At 40.9% G+C, this 24,322-nt stretch overlaps 1 protein-coding gene across 2 annotated transcripts in view; it reads right to left on the bottom strand.

Annotated features, from left to right (window-relative positions):
* Window positions 1-24,322, bottom strand: part of LOC116846801 (serine-rich adhesin for platelets) — a 131,604-nt gene that overhangs the window by 30,740 nt on the left and 76,542 nt on the right. For both annotated transcript variants that reach the window (XM_032821094.1, XM_032821095.1), the window contains exons 4-7: window positions 22,408-22,641; window positions 11,784-12,133; window positions 9,759-10,034; window positions 1,651-1,978 (exon numbers count right to left, since the gene is read on the bottom strand). In XM_032821094.1, coding sequence (XP_032676985.1) covers window positions 1,651-1,978; window positions 9,759-10,034; window positions 11,784-12,133; window positions 22,408-22,641 — 1,188 coding nt within the window. The remainder of the gene's footprint in view (window positions 1-1,650; window positions 1,979-9,758; window positions 10,035-11,783; window positions 12,134-22,407; window positions 22,642-24,322) is intronic.

Raw genomic sequence — 24,322 nt, 5'->3', positions numbered from 1 at the left:
TATATATATATATATATATATATATATATATATATATATACATATATATGTGTATATATCTCTACGGTTGAATAATAAATTATTAATCTCGCGCCGTCGCCGTAACTAATTATCATTTTCATGAAAAAAACGTAAACGAGATCCGATGATAACGCTTTTATGGCGAAACGCCGTTACGCTGCATTATTCAGCCGACGGCACGAAAAGAAATCGCGCGCGCGCGCGTTCTCTAAATATTTGCGCGATCTAAAAATAATGGCGAATCGCATCGAAGTGATCGCACGGCGGAAAATTCAATATTTGCCATTAGAGGGTAAAGAGACATGCTGAAAATGTACTTACCAAAAGTATAGCGATTACGTTACGCCCGGACTCTCGTTAACGAAGCGCCGTGCTAAACGCGACTCATGCAAACAACGGGATTATTCTCCGGCCGAGGATAGGCGGCAGTTAGTTAACTCTCCTCGCCGCTACTCAGTATTATACGACCGATATGTGTTGGATATTGATTCGACACTAACGGAAATCTCGGCATCGACCGCTCGCAGGAGACAGACACGTCGTTCGCGTTCCCTTCCGCGCTATCGCGTTCGAGTATACTTCGGGATATATCACGCACGGCTAAATACCTAGATAGTCGACTGGACGTTCCAAGCCAGAGCGGTTCGAGTTCGACACGGTTCATCACAATCACATCAGACGTTGAGCCGCGTCTAAATGATGACATCGGCTGCTCGCGGATCGCAAAATTCAGAATTCCGCTCACCGGTTTCGGAACGTCCAATATCCGAAAAAAATGTAATCTTATTCTTAGCGGAATCCTCTTACATATGATCTCAAGAGGATTCTTCTTGAAAAGAAAATATCCTAACACTCAAAAAAGAACTCCACACACGTAGAAAGATACATGCTGCATTCAAGTAAATGTTATTTGTTTCAAGTATTTCATAAGATTATATATCCACAAATCTATCGTAAATTTATCATAAATATCGAATTTATTCCAAAATTATATTACGTTCTGAATTAATAATATTATATTCTGAATCTTGGTAAGTTTAGAATTTCAATGAAGAATATTAAATTAAGAGAAAATTTTCAATTTTTTTACTACATCGAGTCGAATTTTCCAATTTTCCTTCGATAAGGTTTTACAATATTCTTGCAAAGGGAATAAATTATTCTTTTGAGTACATGATAATATATATATGAACATTTTTCAAATTCGTGATGAATGTATTTTAAAATTATCGTATCAAGAAAATATTGTTTGTTGAGGATATAGCCATTACTTAACTACTTAACTGTTGAGTGAAAAAATCCTTGTAAGAGTTAATAAAATTATAAAAAGCTACTTTCTGGAGATTTTTGGGTCGCTGAATCTGAATCAAAATTTCAAAATTCAAAATGACGGATCAAATATATCCAAAGATTCTTAACTTTAAGAATAAATTCCCTAATTTTAAGAATAAATCATGTGCTAAAGAATATTTCTTTTGATTTTAAAAAAATCCTCTTGTGAGGCTATATATATATATATATATATATATATATATATATATATATATATATAAGAGAATTTTGCTAAAGGCAAGATTATACTTTTTTGGGCAAATCTCCCGATTCTTTCAGAAACGCGCGACCTCTAACCTGAGACTTAGGTGGTTGGGGCTGTTGCACCACGGTCTGTTGGTTCGCTGAGTCCTCCTTCTTTCTCTTGCCGGCTCGCTCACACTCCTGAAGCTTCTTCATGACCCGCGGCGAGTCCGTGAGGCGAAATATGCCGGAAAGGGGTCCGCGTGCGGCGTCTTCCGTGTCCAGCACGCGCTCTCGCAAGGCCGACGGCTCCTGCCGCTCCGACGTGAACCTCACCGTCGACCGGGAGTCGCCGTCGGAATCGTCGCCGTCGCGGTGACGCATGAATCGACTCCTGTACCGGGACTTGTTCCTGGGCACTTCGTACTCGGGCGCATCGTACCTGACACATAATCGGCCACGTCGATCAATTAGATTCCCGTCAATGTTGAGAAATCGGACTCTCGGCCCGTCGAGTACGCCGATAGCGACTCCTCTGACGACGCCACCGGCAACTCGCCTGTGCGACAGCTCGATAAATTATACGAGCGCAGCGGTATAGTCCCGGATGTTTCAATATCTCGACGCGAAGGGGGAGAAAGTGAGTCTCTGATCGAGGAATTTTTAGACACGGCCTACCAATAATGTCTCTACTTGGGGTAACAATGAGAGGTCGTAGAATCTTCTTCGTCGCGATTCCGAAACTAAAAAATTTTCAGAAAAAATTGCAAAGATCTGAACGTCGCCCGGAACGAGACGTCGTTGTGTTAGTTTTAAAAAAGAACGTGGAAATTAATATTAATCTTTTAAGGTATTGATCCCGCTCGAGTGAAATACTGTTCTTCATTAAGTGGTTTTTAAAAAGATGCTACTGATAAAGAATTTTATTTTCCGAGTAAAATTAACGGTCAAGAAATACGATTTGCAACCGACTATACACAATTATATACATTCATATTTGCACCCCAAAGCCATTTAATATTCTTTTCGTATATTTAATAAATCTTGATAATGAACATAAAAGCATCAATTTTTACATACTTTAAGATAACATCGATAAAAATCGAGAAAATAAATTGTTTATTTTTTTATATAATAAAAAATTTTTTATATAATAGATTTTTAATAATTTGCTTATTGTTTTCGTGAAAAACTTCGCGCAATTTCGAGCGTCAACAATTCTGTTCTGCACATGATCGCTATATTGGCTTTTTCAACAACAAAAATCACTGTTTCACGGCTTAAAACAAAGAACATAGTTTTAATTAAGATGGATCGATAGTGTTATATCGACGGAATCTCATTACCCTGCTAATATAAAAAAATTTGGCGAGGATCCAAAGTGAATGTATGTAAATGTATACTGAGCCCTGAAAGGTTAATGTAATAACATTGCGGTGATCAAATCTAGGACGAACATTGTCATTTTTCCGGATATGCGAATGCGAAAGAAATTTAATGCGTCGTCGATTTGAGCCGAATACTGGATCGCAACGTAAGTAGATTAAGCCAGTCGTAGGTCAGACACGCGCAGCAGCATCCACCTAGATTGCGCGAGAACATCGGAGATGTTAAGGATTGTCTACAATGCGATTGTAGTTACGCTTTAAAGTTGTAGAAGTAGTTTGCGAATCGATGATGTATCTATTTCCTTCGCGTAAATTCATGAAAAAACAAAAGTTTTATCGAACTCGTCAATGGTAGCAGTCGACAGTTTCTGCTTTTCTATCAGCGTGAGTTCTGATTGGCTTCTACCTCCCTTTCTGCTTTTCTATCAAGATGTGAATTCTCTCTTAGAACTCTAGTCAAAGTTAGGGTAAAGCATGATGATTCTTCATTGCTATATACCCTGCCTGCCATTTTTAGGGATGACGTGAGTACGAGTGAGAGAGAAGCTTTAAGACTGAAACGACAAAGCACGCTGTAGCTTCTCTCTCACTCACTTCCTCCTTACAAATGGCGGACAATGACTACTCCTAGATCCTAACTCTGACTTGGGGAACCCTAAAAGATGTCCGTCTCGCAAAATCGTAAACGACGAATAAACAATTTATCGCGGACGGAGATCGCAAGAACACGCACGGCTGATACGTGTCACTTGAAATTATGACACGGGCCGATGACGAGCCTCACAAGCTGAAACGCCACGAGCTGCTTTATAGTCAGATTATCTCAGTTCGATTTGCGAGGAAGGACGTTCTGGAGGATTGCCGGTGACAGGGCGAAATGGTATTAGGGGATCTCTTCCATCTTCTCTAGCTCCATATCATCTTCTCTGATATTCCCCCGAAAGCACGTCCTTTGATAGGTTCTATCAAATTTTCGCCTTATCTTTGAACCCTTTAGGTGCCAAAGCGTACTGCCGACAATAGCCAGGCGCGCGCGCGCGCGCGCGCCATTCTGTCCCGATAGCGGGGAAAAAAATGTGTTCACGCGCTATAAATACTCGGACGTTTTATATGTGCATACTGTATTTATGTAACGGAGAAATTGTAAGTTAAAAATATCGAGGCACCTCGATTAAGTGTTAACGATGATGTTCGCGCGTCGGCATGTTACGACGACAACGACGTCGGGATTTACCTTTGCACGCTCATCCGATTGCGCGATTTAACGGACGACTCAATAAAACGCCCAAATTGAATCATACACTTTTTGCTCGCTTTGTGAAAAAAGAAGTATAGGAAATCTGCACACTGTTTTGCGTCCCCTTTTCCTCCCTCGAGATCGATAAGTCGTGGAAGGCGAAACAGTGGTTCGCTTAGGCGATTCACGAGGATCGCGTGACATTTGAGGGATTGGTCGCGTCGTTAGCCGGAAGATCGATAAACTTGATGGAACATCGGTCGGAATATATTTTCATTTCATGCGAGAGAGAGAGAGAGAGAGATGGAGAGAGTCGTGGTCGAAACCGTGGAAAAATCGGCATGGTATGCGCCCGGTCTTTTAATCGAGACCGGCTCGAGCCGTCAGCGATCCGTCGGAGGAATTGCAATAACGCGTTCCGCGAAATCCTCTCTGTGAGAAGTAACCTTGTTCGCGAATCGCAATAAAATCCGTCCGCAGCGAATGGTCGAAGATAAATAATTAGACGGTGGCTTTGAGAGTTGACGGCTATCCGAATCCCGCGGGAAGGAAGCCGTTATTAAAAAACTTTATGTTCCATGGTGTGTCTCGTATTTCTCCAGCGAAAGAGAGAGGAACAGAGAGACAGAGAGAGAGAGAGAGAGAGATTCGCGAATTATTCTTTTTTTCCATCACCATTTTACTGAAGCGGAAAAAACCTGGATCCAAGCGCGATTGTGAGATGTTCCCCCATTTTTCTCGTGATCGCCGCGATTGCAAAATACGACTTCTTTATTTTCTCTCTTTCTTCCTCTGTCTCTCTTCATTCATTCGTTTTAATTCAGCTATCTGTCTGCATTCACACGCTATTTACGACGCAACGATGAATAATATCGATTTCATGCAGTTGACCGTTTAGCTACATTTCCGTGATACAGTATCGGCCGTCGTCACGCTCCAAAACGCTGGCAAGAACACGCCGCGGCAACGGCGTTGACGAGCATTCGCGTGTATTTCGGCTTTTCACGCTGCGCGACCAACAAAAAAGACGAGAGAGAAAAAAGGAAAAAAATATATGCATATACACACACACACACACACACACCAATACACACGCGCGAGTACACGCAAGCACAGCGAACAAGCGGAACGTCCATGAGAGCCCGCGCGCGACCCTTTCCTGAACGAGTATTGTGAAAAACGCACGGGTAATCGAGTTTTCCGATGTGAATATCGCAAGGCAAGTGTCAAAAATAAATATCACGCCGTTACTGTCACCGCGGGGCGTTCCGTGTCGCGTCGCGGAAACGCTGAAAACGCGCGTCGCCGGTGGAGAAGCGCTTACGCGATTTCGCCACCGATAATATCCGGGCTGGAGTGCGCGCGCGCACGGGACAAATTGATGAGACCCCCGCGGCGGATAATCGTATTTTCTCTAATAATCGTACAAAACGATCACGACCACGCGCAATTATATAACAAACGGAACAAACGGCACGAGCGACCGGGCTGGGCTGGGCTGGGCTGGGGGTGCGGCCGCGATTCCCGCATGTGAAATAAAGGTCTTTGCAGTTCGCGAGCGTTAATTGCTAAAAAGTACGTGCTCGTGCGTACCTAAAGCATTTAATTTACATTTTGACGAGGCCGCTTAATAAAACGGCCCGGCGGAGTGGGTTCTAACGACCGGCATTGCACGAAACAGGCAGCAATTAAACCCGTCGCGCCTATTCCGGAGTTGAAGGTACCTTTGAGTCGAATAGATGAGAGGAGGAAGAGGAAGAGGAGGACGCGGGCAAGAGATGCGAGGAGCAGCGCGAGAAGGTCGAGAGGAAAAGAAAGAGAGAAAGAGAGGGAGGAAGGGGGAAGAAATAGAGAAAAAGAGCGCGACGTAGAGAAACTACTACACGCTTATTTATAACTTATACCGAAATAGAGACGCGTGTGCGGAAAAATCCATGCCGTGTCCTCCCGCTCGACAACGAGACGAGGAAAAGTCTCCCGGAGAAAGAGTGAGCAGGACAGTCCCGCGAGTTTTTCGCCAGCCGTGAACGGATCAGCAGAATGAATCGGACCGGATCGGAACTCGCGCGTACTCGCATGGTCGACTGATTAATTCGCCCCTTTTAAACGGGACATATTAATTACGACGCGTATACCTCTCGGCGTATACTCTCGACGGCGTGGCAGTCGATCGTGATTATTATTATTTCACGGCGAAGCGCGTCGCCGCATCGTCGACTGAAATTTCATAATTAAAATGCAATGTTTTCCCCGATAACCGGCCGGTGGCCGCCGAGTCGAAGCGACGTGTCGTTAAAATTATAACAGCTGTGTAAACGATACTTTTGTATAGAAATATCATTTGATGTCGCTCGCGTGTTCGCGTCGAGATACGGAAAGTTACGATCTGCAAAATAGAGAAAAACGCCCGCCCGCCGGCACTCGACCTGTTTTCGACTCGCACGGTCGAGTATTAAAGTGTACATATGGGCATTTAAAAGATAACAAACAAATGAATAATGTAAATACAATAACAGATAAATAATTAACAAATCCCTGTACGCCTTAAGAAGACGCTGGATACCGATATGGTACAACATTTGACAACGTTTTTCTATTTGCTCGTGTAGAATTGTAAATGTTTTTACAAAGCGAATATACGAGTGCCAATGAATGACGAAGCACTTTGTGTTTATATATTGTGAAAACAAAAAAAAGATATTTCGTAAATAACAAAAACTTGTTATATAACACGAGATACACCGTTATTTATTGACACTTGTACTTTCACTTTGCGCAAACAAAAACACTTTGAGCATCCACTTGAAAAACTAATATACTGAAATTAACAGTTACTCTTTCATGTATAAGCAACTATACCTAATTTTGTTGAAGAGAATCGTTTTGAATTTCAATCAACATCATAGTTTTATTTGAATATTATAATAGTCTCATAAGAAGTACACAAGATGAGTAACTTCAGTAATAATATCTTCTTTCGACGTTTAAATGTTTTTCTAATCGAATATTTTGTGTGTTTCATTAGTGAACATTGCTTTTGAATAATAAGAACAGATTTTTCTTGATTGAATCATGTAAAATATATTTTGGCAAATAACTTATCTTCATTTAATGCTGTGCAATTTTATTTGCAGGTTAACGTACCGAGAATAAAAATATTTCCCAAATAAGAATATCGCTTTTTCTGTGTGTATGAGTATTTGCGCTTCTATACGACAAAATAGAAAAGCGGTACTTAATGAAACTGCATTTTAATGTGTACAGCATCTCTAATATTTGACAAGATCCGAAGTGCCGAAATCTGGCGAGCACCGTGCCAATAACTATTAAATATCGATTGTGTGTCTTTCCTTCTGGCGTAAACTCGTGAAAAGTGGAAAATTCCACATTAAAATGTCACAATTCCGTTATTTGAGAAATTACACGTTCGTTAAAGTCGTCGATGTTACATGTGAAACTCTTCGCATTTCCACTTTTGAGAAAAAGTTGTATGATCGGCACTCCCTGGACGTTTTTCCTTAAAGAAACTCGAGGACTGTGAGTAGCGTATTAAATTGCGGCGAGCTCAAGACGCCGATGAAAGTTTTCATGCTCGGGCAGAAACGTGAAGAAATAACGTCCGATTAAAGATACCGCTCGAATCAGTCCTATTAGCCGAAATGCAATCGTAAACATGTCCCCGTGAGCGAAACTGGAGGTGAACGACGGTCGCATTACAATCGTCGTCGCACGTCGACTCGATGGCATTCCACCTGCATCGTTTATCTGCTACACGAATGGAATATTAATATCTTCTATTATTTGAACGGCGAGAGGCTGCGGGTTACCGCGTTATCGACCCTATCTGTTACACTTTCGCAGCGATAAACAATAAAACGTCACCGCACCCGCATACATTCGATTGTGCAAGAAGAAGTGAAATAAAACGTCCAGTAGCCGGCATTCCGGCTATTTTGTGGCGCTCTTGTGCGGATCTGTTAAATATTGAGATATGTGGGAATTTGTTAATTGTATTAAGTGTTATTCACTCCCCTTTAATCCCCCTTTCCCCTCCTCATACAACTTTAGGAGTGTATTCGCTTAAGCCAAAACCCTCAAAATTGTACCAAAATTTTACGCGGTATTTGTCGCAGTAAAATACATTCGCAATTTCATGCGATTTGTCTGCACAAAAATTTTATACTAAATATCGCAATTTTGCGATAATAACCTTATAACAAAAGCAATATAGGTAAACATTATTCTAGTGCAGTTTAAAATAAAAATTTTTTCCAAATGAAAAAACTCATCGTTATAAATGTTACATATTAACAAACGCGATATAGGAGAAAAAATAGTATTTATTGCACTGTTTTTGTGCAATAGTCGATTATAAGTCAGGAGATTGTTGTTTTATGCTTTAAATATCTGAGTAAAACGTAGCAAGGCGATATCGTGAAATGAGTTTGAAATTGACATTAATTATTCAGATACTGAAATGAATATATGAAAACGTAATTTTGATGGATAAATAGTGAATTCATGAATAGCTTCCTTGATGAGCCACTGAAAATACGCCCCTTGGCGGTCCTGAGGATACACACCTGGTGAATAAATTCCTGGACGTTTGACAAGATCTATGCAAGAATGTCGAAAGAAAAGGCAGAATGCCGTCTGCTGGACGTTTCATTCTATTTTCGCGGCTGTATTCTATATTCGCGCGCTCGCTGCTGTTGCAACGAGCCGCGAGTTTATTATTCACGGTCATCCCGCACACGTGAATGCACACCTCCGCGTGTTCCTGTAAATAAAATCGCGCGCGGAGTCGCCGGGATGGCTGATTGATCGTTTCGAAAAAACTAGTCCGCCGCCATAAATTAAGGAAGCGTCGCTCGACCTTGCGGTCAATCTTCCCCAGATAATCCGAAGACACCTTGGGTTCTTGTCGACTGTTGCCTTGCAGTACTCAATCGGTCCCAAGGTGCACAGAATAAATTGATCCCGATGACAAATGACGGGAGAAATGGTCCCGACACGAGTGGGAGTTTTTTTAATCGGATTAAGCCGCGCTACCGATGTTGAAGTTGAAGTCTACACGAGTAACTTCTTCTTCAAAGAAGAAAGAGTCATCTTCGTTTTCTACCAAACAATATATGTAATGTTCCGTATTCTCCTCCGGTTTTATACGGATCAATATTTCATGAACGTTATTTCTTTCTGAAGACTTTTCAGAGAACAAAGAGAACGGTTTATTTATATTTTATTTCTCTCAATAGAATAAATTAATCCTTTATAAAACTCAATCAATACTACAATGGTAAAACCAATAATCAAAAAGGAGATTCTACTCTGTTTTATGTATCAGTGTGTTAATGCTTTATACGGGTTCGATGCTGCTATTGTTAATTTAATGCCGAATTAAAACTGAAGTCGACACTTGAGAAACGGCAGAGTGGTCTCAGTTAATCCTCGCGATATAGAGCGGGCGAACACAGTTTACGGTGGCGCGGCGGCGGTCGGGAATCGGTTATCCGCGGCGGGATCCTGGCGAGAACGACGCCAGGACGAAATCGACATCCGGGATAATAACGGACATAAAAGGGAGAAGGTATAGTTACTCGTATTCGGGCACGTATCGATTCCTGGCCAGACGTTCCTCTTCTTGCTGCCTGTACTGCGAGGCGAGGCGGTGATCGCTCTTGCTTCTCATGAGGCCGGGCGAGCCTCCAGGTGGGGCTAAACTGCTGGAGCTACCCAGCAATCCGCCGCTCCCGCTCTCGGGTTTAATGTTCAATTCGCCGTAACCCGCCATGTGTAGGACAAGCTGATTCGGATCGTGCGCCATCACGAAGCGGACGCGTCGGCTGTAATCCCCCGCTTCGTATTCGAAGTTCCTGCAAAGGACAATCGTTCATCTTCGTGCGCTCAGCGAGACAAGCCGACGTGTTCTAATCGTACGAATTAATGAGAAGCATCAACGGCGGAAAAAAGGAAAGAAAGAACGACAAAGAGAAAGAGAGAGGGAGAAAGAGTTGTAACAAGAAAAGTTCTGAAAATAAAATCACGACAAAGCGCACGTCATTTCGATAACATTATTTCACGCTAATAGAAACGAATTCGTGACACCAGATTGTACGCGAGGAAAGACCGGTCGCGTCTACTTGGCCGGAATTTCGAAACGCGGTAGCGGCGGTGGCGACGCTTCCATTTAAATAATGCACCGGAAAGGATTACGCAAGCGTGCGCGCGCGACTCTGACGCGAGCTTTTAAAATTCATCGCGCCGTTAATTTGGCGCATTAATTATCAATGAAGCGCGCATCGCTCTCCGCGAAGGCACCACGAGCACGTATTTTATCGTGCGAGCGCGAGAGAGGAAGTGCCACACCTTTCGCACTCTGGCACATCCGTATTTTCGCGCGACACCGGATGCGTGGGCGCGCGCGAGATTTAATCGCACGTAAATCGACAATTTTGTTGCGCGCGATTCTGTCTGTCTGTCTGTAATTCGCCGGGGCACGCAGATTTCGCCTGGCATTACATATTTCATAGTGGGACGCGTGCGGTAACGTCGAATGTTAATTACATTACGAGGCTATCGCTGAATTTACGCTGCATTCACAATGCTATTAACACAAATCTCCGCAGGAATTCATGTAGCCGATGCCCGGATATCGGGCCACTCGTATCGACAGCGCTCGAATTACGATTCCCACTCCTCTTTTTTCATTCGGGATTATCGTCGCGCGATCTTATAAAGACTGTTTCCCATTTTTCTTCCTTTATCTATTATACCCTATGGATTCGTTTTTCAAAGCGACTGATTAATTCCTCGAAGATCAGCCAGCTAAAATATTTATTTGCAGACAAAGATGTGTCGCGAATGGTCAAAGTAGTCAAATTAACATGACAATGACGTGAACGAGTTTTTTGGTTGAAGGACACAGAATTCTTGATTCTTGACAACCAAATTTGGTCCATTGATCCTTTCATCCAATCAATACCACGATAATAAATCGATGGTTGAGAAAGTCAGAGATGTAGAAAAATCTCGGGTATAAAATAGTAGCGCGATAAAATCAGAAGCTGTAAGCAGATTGGCGCTATTTCGAAATTTTCCCGGAGCTTTCGTAAAAATTGACGAACTATCGAATATTCGGCTTTCTCACAGACAGCTGAAGGGTTAACATTGTCACGTTGATTCGGTCAATTTCTTTCTTTCCACGTAGAGATTATTTGCCCGGTCAGATACACGATCCCGATAAACAAGTCAACGCTCAACCCGGCAACGGCTCGCAACGATCTGCCCGACGTGGCGCGGACGCGGTGATAAAAGTCGAGGACAGACAGAGCACCGATGAGGGGAGAGCGTCACAGAAAAGCGGCCGCCGAAATTGAAATGAAACAGCTCGTGGCAATGGGACAGCGTGCGGGATCGTTTGGTTTAACGATTTTTTTCGAATCCGCCCGTGAAAAGAGGGTGGTTGGCGGCTGAACGGATAGCCGATAATAAATCGCGCCGGAATCGCGCGCGTTGGAGGACGCCCCGGGATGGAAGCCCGTGGATTTAACGAGCGGGGCCGGGGAAGGAATGGGAAAAAAAGAAGGAGGGGCGAGGGAGATTACTCGGCAGGCGCGACAAACCTGATAAATTCCACGGTACGTAGGAAAAGCTCCTTTGTGTCCAGCAGCTCGGCATCGTCCCACGGTACATTTTCGTTTATGTGCGCCTCCGCCAGGTCGCAGTTGCTCTGGATATTCGCGATCTCCAATTCGAGATTCTCTTTGAGTTGAATCAGGCCTCTGAGCTCGGTGCCGAGGTATCGATCGACCTCGTTACGCAGATGTTCCGTGCGGTCTTTCAAAGCCTTGCTCAGCCTCCGATAAATCTCGTCCACTTCCTCGGCGACCGAGGCGCAGTTTGTTTGCAGACCCAGTGTGTTTTTCTCCACCAGGGCCAGCGCGTCCTGCAGCCTGTGTAGACCCCGGCGCACCTGAAGGCAGAATCAGAAGGCTGGTCGTTCCGGCGGTTTGACATGCCGGAAGTACAATTCCGCGCGCGCGGAGCTTAATTCCACTTCCGACGGGAGATCTTTCCCCCTCTCTCTCTCTTTCTCTCTCTCTTTCTCTGGCTCTTCTCTCTTTGTCTATAAAAGACTATCGATCGTGTAAACGGCGAATAAACGGGGGTGAACAACAAGAGACAAATTAATGTCGACTGTCCGGATAAATTCAGCGGTCTACTTCGACGACAAAGAAATCAACGCGAAGACGACGACGCCTTGCTTTTTACACATCTATTCTTATTTTAATTAGTTTACTTGTCTCCTATTTCACCTCTTGTTGAATGTAGCAGCTCAGAAACTTTGAGAGAGAAAGAGAGATGTACAGAATGAATGTATGTTATAAGACATCTATACGAAGAGAATTTTGTAGCGAAAATTGCCGTAGAATTTTGTAGTCGAGGAATAGAACGAAATTCCGCGCGGTAATTGATTATTCTTCCATTTTATACGTACTATTTCTTAGAAACTAAAATGTGCTATTAAAACATTTACTATGTTCCTTAGCAGAGTAGATTTCACTGACAGTCTATTTCTGCATTGTTATCTTGAGAGATAAAATATCTAAAAAATAAAAAGTCTATTCCTGCATTGTTATCTTGAGAGGTAAAATATCCAAAAAATAAAAAGTCTATTCCTGCATTGTTATCTTGAGAGATAAAATATCCAAAAAATAAGAAATATTTGTTCGGTAGATACTAATAATAACATACTTACTCAAATATAAATTCTTTTATTTAAGCCGAGTAATCAATTGCTTTTGTAAAAAGGTAAGCTTTTAAAAAAATGTATATATTCTTATTTGAAAAATATTTTATATATCAAAGTCTTATTTGAAAAATATTTTATATATCAAAGACTTATTTGAAAAATATTTTATACATCAAAGTATAAATAAATATACCATTAATATTCATTGAATAAATATTTTTTGTCTCTTAGATATTTTTCCCTCAGTGTAAAAATATAACGTAAAATTTAAAAAATTTACATGGAATTTATAAGAAGCTACAATATCTCTCTTCATATAATGTATATATTTGTTTATTCTATTTATTTAATTAATCGAGAATATGTTCCTTTTTAGTACGAAAAAGACAACGTAAAATGCAAAAAAAAATAAAAAAAAATAAAAAAGGAAAGAGAAGATGAATTTAAGAAATATTTCAATTAGGCTCGATATATTAAAGCTAGCAAATTGAAAATCAATGTGCGATTTGTTAACGATCAGAATTCCCATTGGGACTTTTATACCTTCCGCGTTATTTCCGCGGCAGATCCGTTCGCGATAAATTGGTATTTCTCGTTTTAGCCACACCGGGCAAACGCACCCGCGATTATATTTAGATCGCATTATAGTTATGCCACGACTGGACCGACCCAGATATAGAGACCTCAATGAACACGAGAAACGGGAAGCCTAGCTGAAGCAATAAACGCTCACGGACACATGAATATCGTAAAACGAGACTCTAAGATTCGCGAGCCACCTCTACTAATCTGCCATGAAGGCAGGCTTTGTGAGAGAGCGTGAAATTTTCATAAACGTATTCATAAGTCAGGTGCAATCAGGCAGGTCGTACGTGGATTTCCATTAACCCGTGCGTTGATTAAGTTTGTCCATTCTACAAGCCAAGCTTTAATCTAGAGGGAGGCGAGTCATCGGTGAATTATCACCGGTTGTTCGATGATAACAAGCACATTAAGGAAAGGAGAGGTAGTTATGCAAGAATGATCCAATTCACATATGAAGTACATTTCGAAAAAAACGAAGATGAAAATTTGATATACAACTTAAGACAGATAGCAGTAAGATTTCTTGCAATTGTTCAGGAAACACAATCTTAAGAATATTTATTGATAAACTTAACTCTTAAAAACCGCAACCAATAAAAAAATGACGCAACCAGGAGAAGATACAAATTGTGTTTTAATCAATCTTAGGCGGCCATCAATTAATAATCAATAAGGCTTGGATCCTTTCATAGTTGAGTTTCTAATTTATGTAGGAAGACGCATGAACTATCCATTGGTAAAAAAAAAACTCAGAAATCATCATTTTGTGGTTTGGATAATTCTTGCGTAATTATAGCTAATTAATTGCTGTGTAACCTGAAATATCCAAAATTTCGACGTGCCGACGACTTTAAATTCCAACCAATTTTGCAAATTCCGATGACAAATACGCGTGTGGGAATCATGCGCGCGAAATTGTGATTCGCGGTGGCGGTGGCGGTATCCCACAGGACCGGCAATTCTCCCTCGCCACGAGAGATAAAAATGGGGGACGCGTACGCGACTTTTTCTATAATGTTTGTTAACGCAACACGTTTAAGGCATAAACAATATTTGCTCTATACAGCGACGGTCCATCTAAATTTATAGAAGACATCTTAAAGGTGCACAATCAATATCGCGCCATTCACGGCTCGCCGTCGTTGCGAATAGACGAGAGAACAAGGGATCTCTCGCTTCTCTCTTTTTTTCTCTCCAATTTTTTTGCTTTCTTCTTTTTCTTTTTTTCTTCATTGTTTTACTTGTACGTTTTCCTACCTAAGTATAATTATGCGCTATATATACATAATTTAAAGAAGGAAACTATTTCAATTTATTAATAGATATCTATACATTGATGATTAATTTCCTCAAAGTACGTTAAGCAATTTAAATTTGTAAAACTTAATATCATTCTAAATAAATATCATCCTAAATATATATTTTTTTAAATATGTATATTTCTTATGTGTAACCCTTTTGCATTAACCATACACTGGAAAAAAAGCAGTTAAACCGACAAAATCAGCGATCACTCGTCCTCAAAGAAATATTGCGTGAATAAATTACGCGTTAGTGCAACAGTAAGTTACTGACCAAGTCGCAATCCATTAATAATTCATCGTAATAACGATACAATTCGTTCAATCGACTGAATGTTTATTCATATTTTGTTCGTTCAAGCAAAGTCTCATTAACTCAAGCACTTCCTTTCTCAATGTATGCTTTATGTATCATAATTTCACATGTAACAGTCCTTAGAGGATATGCCCTACGACTAAAATAAATGTTTCTTTCTTCCTTCCCCCCTTTCACCTAGCATAGTTTTTACAAGAACATAAAAAAAGTTTCTGTTCTCCCTTATAATAATTATAGCGGTAATTTTTTTCCACCACCGGGACGTTATTCTCGTATATTTCAGGTTTCTTGATTGTATCATTTATTCGTCAATTAGTGTTACGATTCACATTTGTGTAATTGAATGTATTATATCTATGGTTCCATTCTTTATGTATTATTAAAAGCTCTGAAAAGGGTTTCCAACCCGAGGCCTGAGCAAAACTCTACTCTACTTTCTCATCCTGCGCGTCGCGAATTGCTCGCCCAAGAAATTCTTACGGGGTGCGAGACACGGAGGGATGGGCAGAAATTCGCGTTTCCGCGAAGATTTAGGCCGCGTCGCGCGCGATTTATTGCGTCCGTACGGTCGTAGCAATGTGAACGACGATGTTATTATATTCTGAATAATACAGCGTCCGCATGTACGCGCTGAAAATTGCAGTTGAACAAGCGCTCTTAGCAGTTGGCGAGGAGTTTGGCGCGCCAAGCGGAAACTATACCGAAATGACGAAAATGTATACACTGGTAACGGATATCCGACTTGGAAAATGCAGCTTGAGGACCCAGAACAACAAGTTAGATAGAATAAAAGATTCTTCTTTCGTAAGAATCATCGATTCAAAATTAATGTTGCGTATGCTAATTATAAAAATATTTGATACAAATACCGTAATTTGTAAATGAAAGATTTTGTTCCGCAAAAATCGTCGATTCTCATTGGCCTAGAAATTAACGCACAGTGTTACGTGTTAATAAAAAAATATTAAAAGAGTACCACAATTTCTAAAGGTAAAAGATTCTAATTTCACAAAAATTATCGATTCTCTGCTAGCCTAAAAATTAACCTATAGCCGTATGTTAATAAAAACAATGTTAAAGTATAAATCTCGTTATCTTTAAATGAAAAATTCTTGTTTTGCGAATGATTATCTATTTTCCGGTCTAAAAATCAACATGCGATTGTATGTCAATAAGAAGAAATATAGAACAAAAATCTCGTGATTTCCAGATGAAAGATTCTTGTTTCGCAAAAATTATCGATTCTCTACTAGCCTAAAAATTCACCTATAATCGCGTATCAATAAAAAAAAATGTTAGAGTACAAGTCTTGCTATTTCTAAATAGAATATTCTTGTTTTACTTATTTTGTGTGTTAATTAGAAAACATTTTAGAAGAAAATATGATCACGCCGAAAACTGGAGTGATGTTTCAATCGTTTAACAATCGATTTGCTCGCTGTTTTCGTGCTACGGGTATCAAGAGAACAGTAATCACGATTACGAAGCGTGGCGACCGACAAATTTGACGGATGCGCGCGACTACACCTAACTGGTGCGGAAAAACTCGAGATCGATCGGCACCGGCGTGGCCACCACGCGGGCTCCGATTTCCAGGTTTACCTCGTGTGTCCCTACGATCCGATCGGAAATGTCGAGTTTCGACATAACATAGCGCGGTCGGAGACAGTAGGGATAAACCGCGACACTCGCAGTAGTCTATTTCGGCTGTCTTTGCGTTTTGAAAAGTCGCGCGAGAAGAAAATCCATTTCCCTCATTCCTCATATTCTCGCGTTGAACGACATCGGGAGGGACTCCTGTCTCTCTCTATCATCGCACGTAGCACTCGGGAAGCGCGCAAAGAGCCTGAAAACTCCAACTTTTGCGTCAGCATCGCGTAATTCCTCGCGACACGGCACAGCCGTGGCACGCAACGATGCGGTTTCGCATCTCGCCTCGCTCGTTTACTTTACGCCCTGCGACGCTTTTAGGCCGCCATTCGGAGCGCTGTTTTATCGCGGAGTCGCTGTTTTCGCCCGCGGGAGGATTTTACGATCTGCCAGCGCATCCGTCGTGACGACAAAATCGCGCAAATCGCGAACGATTAAAACAAACAAATCAGATTTTTCGCGGGGGAGATTGTCGCGTGCACACGCCAGGATATTTATCGCTCTCTCGCGCAACGACAATCGATGAAATTTTCCAGAGTGCAGGATAGAAATGGTATTAATGGCTTAAATTGCGCAAGCAGTGAAAGAGAGAGAGAGAGAGAGAGAGAGAGAGAGAGAGAGAGAACGCGCGGCGGCTTTGGAAGAAAAATTATTTTATACTTTTGCTACACTCCTCCCTTTCTCGTCGATCTCCGCCGCCCTCTCTTCATCCATTCGGAGGAAATAAAATATCTGGTAATATCCGTTTGCGATGTATTGAGCGCAAACACAATTTTACGAAGTGTTATACCGTAAATAGAACATTGCGCGCGTGAGTCTTTTTCACAAATTGATTAAATCGGCTACCATTAAAATAAATAAAACGAGCCTTTTAAGAGAGGATTATTTTGCACACTGTTTCGTGGAATAAATGGTCCGATTTTACCTGCTTTTTTTCCCCGCTCTGTCTCTTTTTCCTCTCTCTTTTTTTTATTTCGTCGTATTCGGGGATGGTCGATGTTTTATCACTTTTTCGCGCGTGAAACACACACATAGACGCGCGCACGCACACGCGTTATTGCGCGGCATATGTTTTAAAGTAGAGACAATTTCAGGACTAATTAAGATCGGCCAGTTCAACGCACGGTTTATTTCGCAGCAGTGAATCTCCAAAAGTGAGATCGCGTGCTCGCGCGATAATGAGAGACTCGCGTATTGTAACGCGAGCGTAACGTAAGCTAAACTGAAAGTCGAGCTTGTTGGATAATTAATTAGCAGTGGAAAAATTACTCGAGCTGAGTTATCTCTAAGTCATCTTCTAGAGAATTCGCGGCGCTGGGATTTGCTCGTTAACTAATTAAATCGAGTAGAAAATGCGCAACGAGGACGCGGAGCCGCGGACGCGAGCGACCTAGTCGTGAACAGAAAAGTACGAATCTCGTAATCTATATTTCTTTGACGCAATAAGTGAATTAATAAAGCGAGGTAATTAATTAAAGAGCAGAAAACCCGTTTGCCGGGTGGTACTGGGCTTGCTCGCGCTTTCTCTCTACGTATTTCGCGGCTTTTCACCCGATTTTCGAGAAAGATTGATTATCCTGTTACACGATTTTTTATTACTCCATGTTGAACATTTTCTCCAAGCAGAAATTAAGATTTAAGGGCCAATTAGAGCTTATAGTAGGCTAATTAAGCAAATTTGAAACTGATTGACTCACATAGTCAATGAGTGTGAGAACTTTTTAGTCAAAATATCCAATCCTATGGATATTATGGTTAATACATTTTCATACCTATTGACTATGCAAAACTTGCATTCCACATTTATATATAGGCTCATGTTGATTCTTAAATTTTCTTTTGATTTTTATTAAAATCTTTTCATTTTAATTTTCGTTTACACTGAGAAAAAGAATTGTTAATCCAACTAAAATTATACTTATTTTTGGACCATGTTTTTTGATTGTTCTAACACAAAATTAATAATAATAATAATATGCACATAAAATTCTTGTCACTAATATTATAGTAGAATTTAATAAAAAAAAAGTTTTCCTAGCTATAATTATTTTTTACGTAATTATAATTACAACTAAATACAATATAAAATATTTTTTTCTTAGTACAAATGCAGAAATGACTGCCTGAGGGAAAGTATTTGATATGGTTTTAATGTGTGTATGTGTATGTGGAACCAATTTGATATATTTTTAGATTTTCACCAGAATTCCAAAAACCGACGTTTCAAAGTCGTGCATTTTTTTCGTAGCGTGCGAGTGGCAATATATCTATGTGTGCGACTTTTTATTGTTATTTTCGCCACTCTATCGAGTCTCACGAACGACGCGCTTCGAAATCACCGACAGAACCGAAGTGAAACGCGAACGGCGCCGATTTTCCGTCGGACGACGGAAAAAAAGCGGACATATTTCAAGCACGCGCGCGCAATTTCCGCGGCGCGCGAGGCGAAGACGGAGCCGACGAGTCGCGCTCGGCAATTTGGATCGCCGCGTATCCAGCTTGCCGATGCGCGATCCCGCTTTCTCTCTTTCTCTGTCTCTGGACTGTCTCAAAGGCGATCGCGTGCGAAGTTTATCCCGCCGCTGGAAATAGACGTGATTCATCGCGCCGCTGCCGGAGACAGACGGCGTATGATTCGCATGATCGTCGAACGTCATCATCTTCTCCTTGAATGCGCACTCGTCTGCCGGTCCCGACGATGTTACTGCGCGGAAACCGATTGAACGGAATTCTAACGACGTGTCTGAACACCTGACACCTTTCTCGTGTCTTCAGTTGTCGGTTTCTACGACTTCGGCTAAATCAGCGCGAGTAATTAATTACCTTTTTAATTAGTTATCGCGTTTAGTTGACGGTTCATGTATAAACCGATTCAATTGGACACCGTTTAATTGACAATTAATTTTCACAAATTCAATCGAAGACAGTACGATTGGCAGTCGTTTTTAAATAAATTCAACTAAAGACCGTTTAATTGACGATGGATATGAGCGAAGAGAATGGAGGATCGTTCATTTAATAATTCAATTTGGCAAGTTAAAGACCATTTAATTGACGATTGAACTCAGCAATTTCATTAAAGACCATTAACGGCCTTTAATTGCATTTTCTAAATTCAATTGTTAATTTTCTGTGATCTCTTTTGCTCATATCAATAGCCAATTAAACGGTCTTCAATTGAATTCGTTGAAAATCAACGAATCAATGAGCCAATGGAAGATTCCTCGGTATCGATCAATTTTATTCGAATCAATCGACAATTAAAATGAATTGAAACATATTTGTTCAAGTCAATTGCTAAATTGCAGCAAGACATTTTTAATTGATATTTTCACAACTGTGAATCAGAGTTTATCGTGTCTAAGATCTCGACACGAGAGCTTTGCGCGATCTTTCTTGGATCACGGTGTAATCGACTTAGCTGCAAAATGCTTTGAAACGTAAATCGCCCGATATTCAGAATCGCGAGATCTCTCTTCGTGTTTCCGAGATCTGGCGACGGATCGATTGGCAGGAAAGCGGATTTTTCGCATCCGCGGAGAGGCCGGATCTTAATTCGCCTGCTTATTCGCAATATCGATATGCGCGATATTGCGCAGAGGCGCTATATTCGACTGCGACGACTGCATATTGCGGAATACGCGAGATAACGAGAGGAAGCCGCGTCGCAATCTTGTTTCAACGTATGCATAACGCGGAACGGTTAATTACAATGCGCAAAGTTGCGCGGCGATAAATTTTCCGTTAGGACGCCAGGGGGGACAACGTAACGAATTTAAAGTACACAGCGGATACCGCGTAACACAACAGTTGCCGTCCTCCTAAACACGGTTATAACGTCTAGCGAGACTGGGCAAAGAGAAAATTAGTTATGTAACTGGTTAAATTAGTTTCCGCGATCGGTATAAGCTACGCTTCTCGCTGCAAGCTTGCCCCTCGGTCGAATATAAGGTAAGAAAACTTGATCGATGTTGGCGAGATTGCTCACGAAGAGCGCGATAATAAAGGCAAGTTCTAGAAGTCGCCTCGATTTATTTTACACATGATTGTTCCATTACACTGACTTTCGCGTAACATCTAAATGTTGATATACAACACATACAGGATCAATTTAATATAAATAATTTTTTAGTCATGTTCACATTTATCGTTTGACGAAAGATACCTTAATCAGGATATCTTTGATTTTTCTTGAGGTAAAATCTAAAAATGTTTCTCACCGACCTTAGTGAGCCTTAAATATATTAAAAAGAAGGCAAAAATAAAAAAAGAACTATTCATATATACAATTATCTTTAAATTCATAGGATGTATTAAAATTAGACGAATTATCTTTAAAAATATAAAAGACGTACTAGAAAACGTTTTACAAAACATTTATACGGATCGTTTGATTTATTTCCCGCATTTGGTTTTTTATTTTAAACCTAAATAATTTTTTAAATATATCTCCACTTTATTCCTGTAAATTAAAAAATATTTGTAAGAAAAAAATTAATGAGAATTTAATTCTGGCCCAAATTTAGTTATGTATAATGATCCAAAAAATTGTCTAATAATATAAAAACAATTATCTAATAATATTAATAAAAAATATATAATATTAAAAATATTATATATTTTGTTATGTTTTTAATTACATAATTATTTATTATATATAATATATATAATTTTTATATTTAATAATACTATATATATATATATATATATATATATATATATAATATCATTATTATATAATTATTATATATATTATATATATATATTATATTATTATATATATAATATCATTATTTCTTGAAATCGTACATTTAGGATACATATAAGCATATAAGTAGATACAGATGTCGGACGCGTCATGCTCAAGTAGGACGGACCCAACGCGATTCTAACTACTTACATCTGATTATGAGTAAATTTTCTCTGAAACCGTGAAACACATAAAAAATGTTTCCCACAAAAGCTTTTTCATATTGGCAGTACTTTATAACCATGTACTTAGATATGAAAATTTAAAAAATTTTTCAACATACCCCGATTACTAATTACTATTTCTCCAAATTTCAGAATTGTTGCAAAGGACAAAGATTGAAGAGAATTTCATGTCGAATACAAGCATGTGTAAGACTGTTTTCCAAACTCGCGTTCTTGAGAAACAAGTAAATACTGCGCTTCAAGTAGATACGTCGCGTTGAGCGTCACAAAGTGCCGCGAACTCTACGAGTTAGCTCTCGACGTCTGAATGTGTGCTGAGAAACGTTTGCACAAATATCCGTTCATTTTATTTTTGGCTTCTCTACGTACAACCAAGGCTCGTGAAAATCAGCGAGGGATACTTCCTGCCTCGTCAGTATTTTCTTATTATTCTGCATTTCCTCGACTTCCCTTTTTCCGTAAATCACGATTCAGGCTATTTCGCCGCTATCACCGCGATCTTCCCTGTGGCTACTCAAACTCGTGGTAGATATCGATAAAACATTTACTATCGCATGAGAAGACGAATTTAGAGACGAATGCGGTCCAACGCGCGAATGTGAGGGTTCTCGAGAAATCCCCTCCGGAGACCGACCAACCAACTTCGACTCGAGTTTTGGCCGACCATGAAAGAGAATCGCATTCCTTACATTCGCTCGTCGTCATACCTGTGAATTGATGCGCGTGATTTCGCGCCTCAAGATGTCCATGTGCGCGTCCTTGCACTCGGGACAGCACTTTTTCTCACAGTGCACGCACAGGGCGCAATAGCTCTTCTCGGAGCAGACGCCGCAGCGTTCCATGGTCTGGCCGCTGGTGGGGTCCGGCAGTTCGCCCGTGATCTCGATGTGCAGCTCCAGGAAACGTTGCAGTGTCACATTGGTCGGGAAAGCTTGCACGCCCTGCGAACAGCAGCGGGAAGTATGACTGGCTCGCGCCGCGCCGCTCACTAATTAACCGGAATCGGCGCGAATTAATTGTATCAGCGCGGGAGTCTCCCTATTAGCGCGCAAATGCCGCGCGAGCCAAACGCCCATGAATTAGCCGCGGCGTTTTCCTCCCGACGGCCAGGGCGTTCTTCGATTGCCTCTGAAAATATGTAGCTCGCGGCTATCTGTCATTGCTGCGACGTAACAGTGCACGCGCGCGCGCGCGCGAGCGAAAACATTTTGGTATTCGGCACGGCCCAGCGAGAGTATAACCGCGTTTGAATTTATTCCGGAAAAACAGAGTGCGCTCGCGCGAACAGCTCGAAGACGGCATTAGGTCGAAACGCGCCCGCGTACACTCTCGCCGCTTAATGAGAGTCCTCCCGCATTGTTGGATTCATCGTTGAATAAAGATGAGCTTGCACACACACAGCGGCGCACCGCATCGCGCGCGGAAAGAGAAAGAGGATGTTCGGTTCGCGTGGCGGGAAGTAGATCGATCTCTTTTTGCCTCTCTTCCTCAATCGATCTATCTACCTATCCCTTTCTCTTCCGGCAGCTCGCGTTATTACTCGGGCCGAGCTTGCATTACTGCGACCTTATTAAAGACATAAACGCGACGAGGCGACGCGCGATTCCCCGAAGAAGCGCACGTCGTGCCACAACGAATGAGCCGCGGCAGCTTGCGCAAATGTGCCCCGTATAGATTCCGCGCGATCGCGGAATATTGTTTTTCGCCGAGCTGACGTTACTTATTAGGGTATACAATTAAGCGGCCTACGGCGGCCGTAACGCTTAGATATGGTTCTCTGCACCCCAAAAAATATAGTCTCACCCTTGGCGGTATTCTTGGAATTCTAGAGGATTCCTAGAGAATTCTACGTTTATATATGGCTTCCAAGGCGAAGATTCTTGTAAAGCTAAGAGGGAAATATTCTAAGCACAATATTCTTCAAGTCAGAGTAGAATTGCGTCTTTTATCTGCAGAATTGTTCTTAATAGAGATTTCTTCTAATAAGAGGACATTCTGTTTCAAGTAAACATATATCTTACTTGATTCCCAAAAGGAAAACGGAATAATATTCACACTCGGGGAAAAAGACATGGCAACTACATAGTTGACAACTATACGAGTTTTGTGTATGCAGAATTAATATATATATATAGTTTAACTGAAATCTGAAATTAATATATATAGTTTAAGCTGAAATTACTCGGCGTTGCTCGGGTTATCATAGAGTATCAAGGAGATGAAAGAGAGGGTGAACTGTGGCCCAGGTTTATCATGTAATCTACATTTTCTGCGGGGTCCTAGGAAGTATATAAGTATAATTACACAAAATTTCGCCTAGATCCATCAAAGGGTTTAGGGGAAGAAACAGGCATGTTTCTATTTTACATGTATAAATAAATTATTTTGTGTTTATTGAAACTAAAGCTGAATGGTTACGATATAATGAGTACGTAGTTTTCACAATCACTCTGCTTTAAATAGCTTTTTAAATCATACTATTAATTCTATATATGGAAAACTCGTACAGTAGTCATTCATTCAACTGTTTCCATCATTCCTTTTTCCTTCTATGAGTAGAGAGAAAGAGAGAGAGAGAGAGAGAGAGAGAGAGAGAGAGAGAGAGAGAGAGAGAGAGAGAGA

This window comes from Odontomachus brunneus, unplaced genomic scaffold, assembly GCF_010583005.1.
Source record: "Odontomachus brunneus isolate Ranch 3 - 2012 unplaced genomic scaffold, Obru_v1 Obru_scaffold_069, whole genome shotgun sequence".
Taxonomy (NCBI): Eukaryota; Metazoa; Arthropoda; class Insecta; order Hymenoptera; family Formicidae; genus Odontomachus; species Odontomachus brunneus.
Note: the sequence above shows the minus strand (reverse complement) of the source record. Positions and strands in the feature narration are given on the sequence as shown.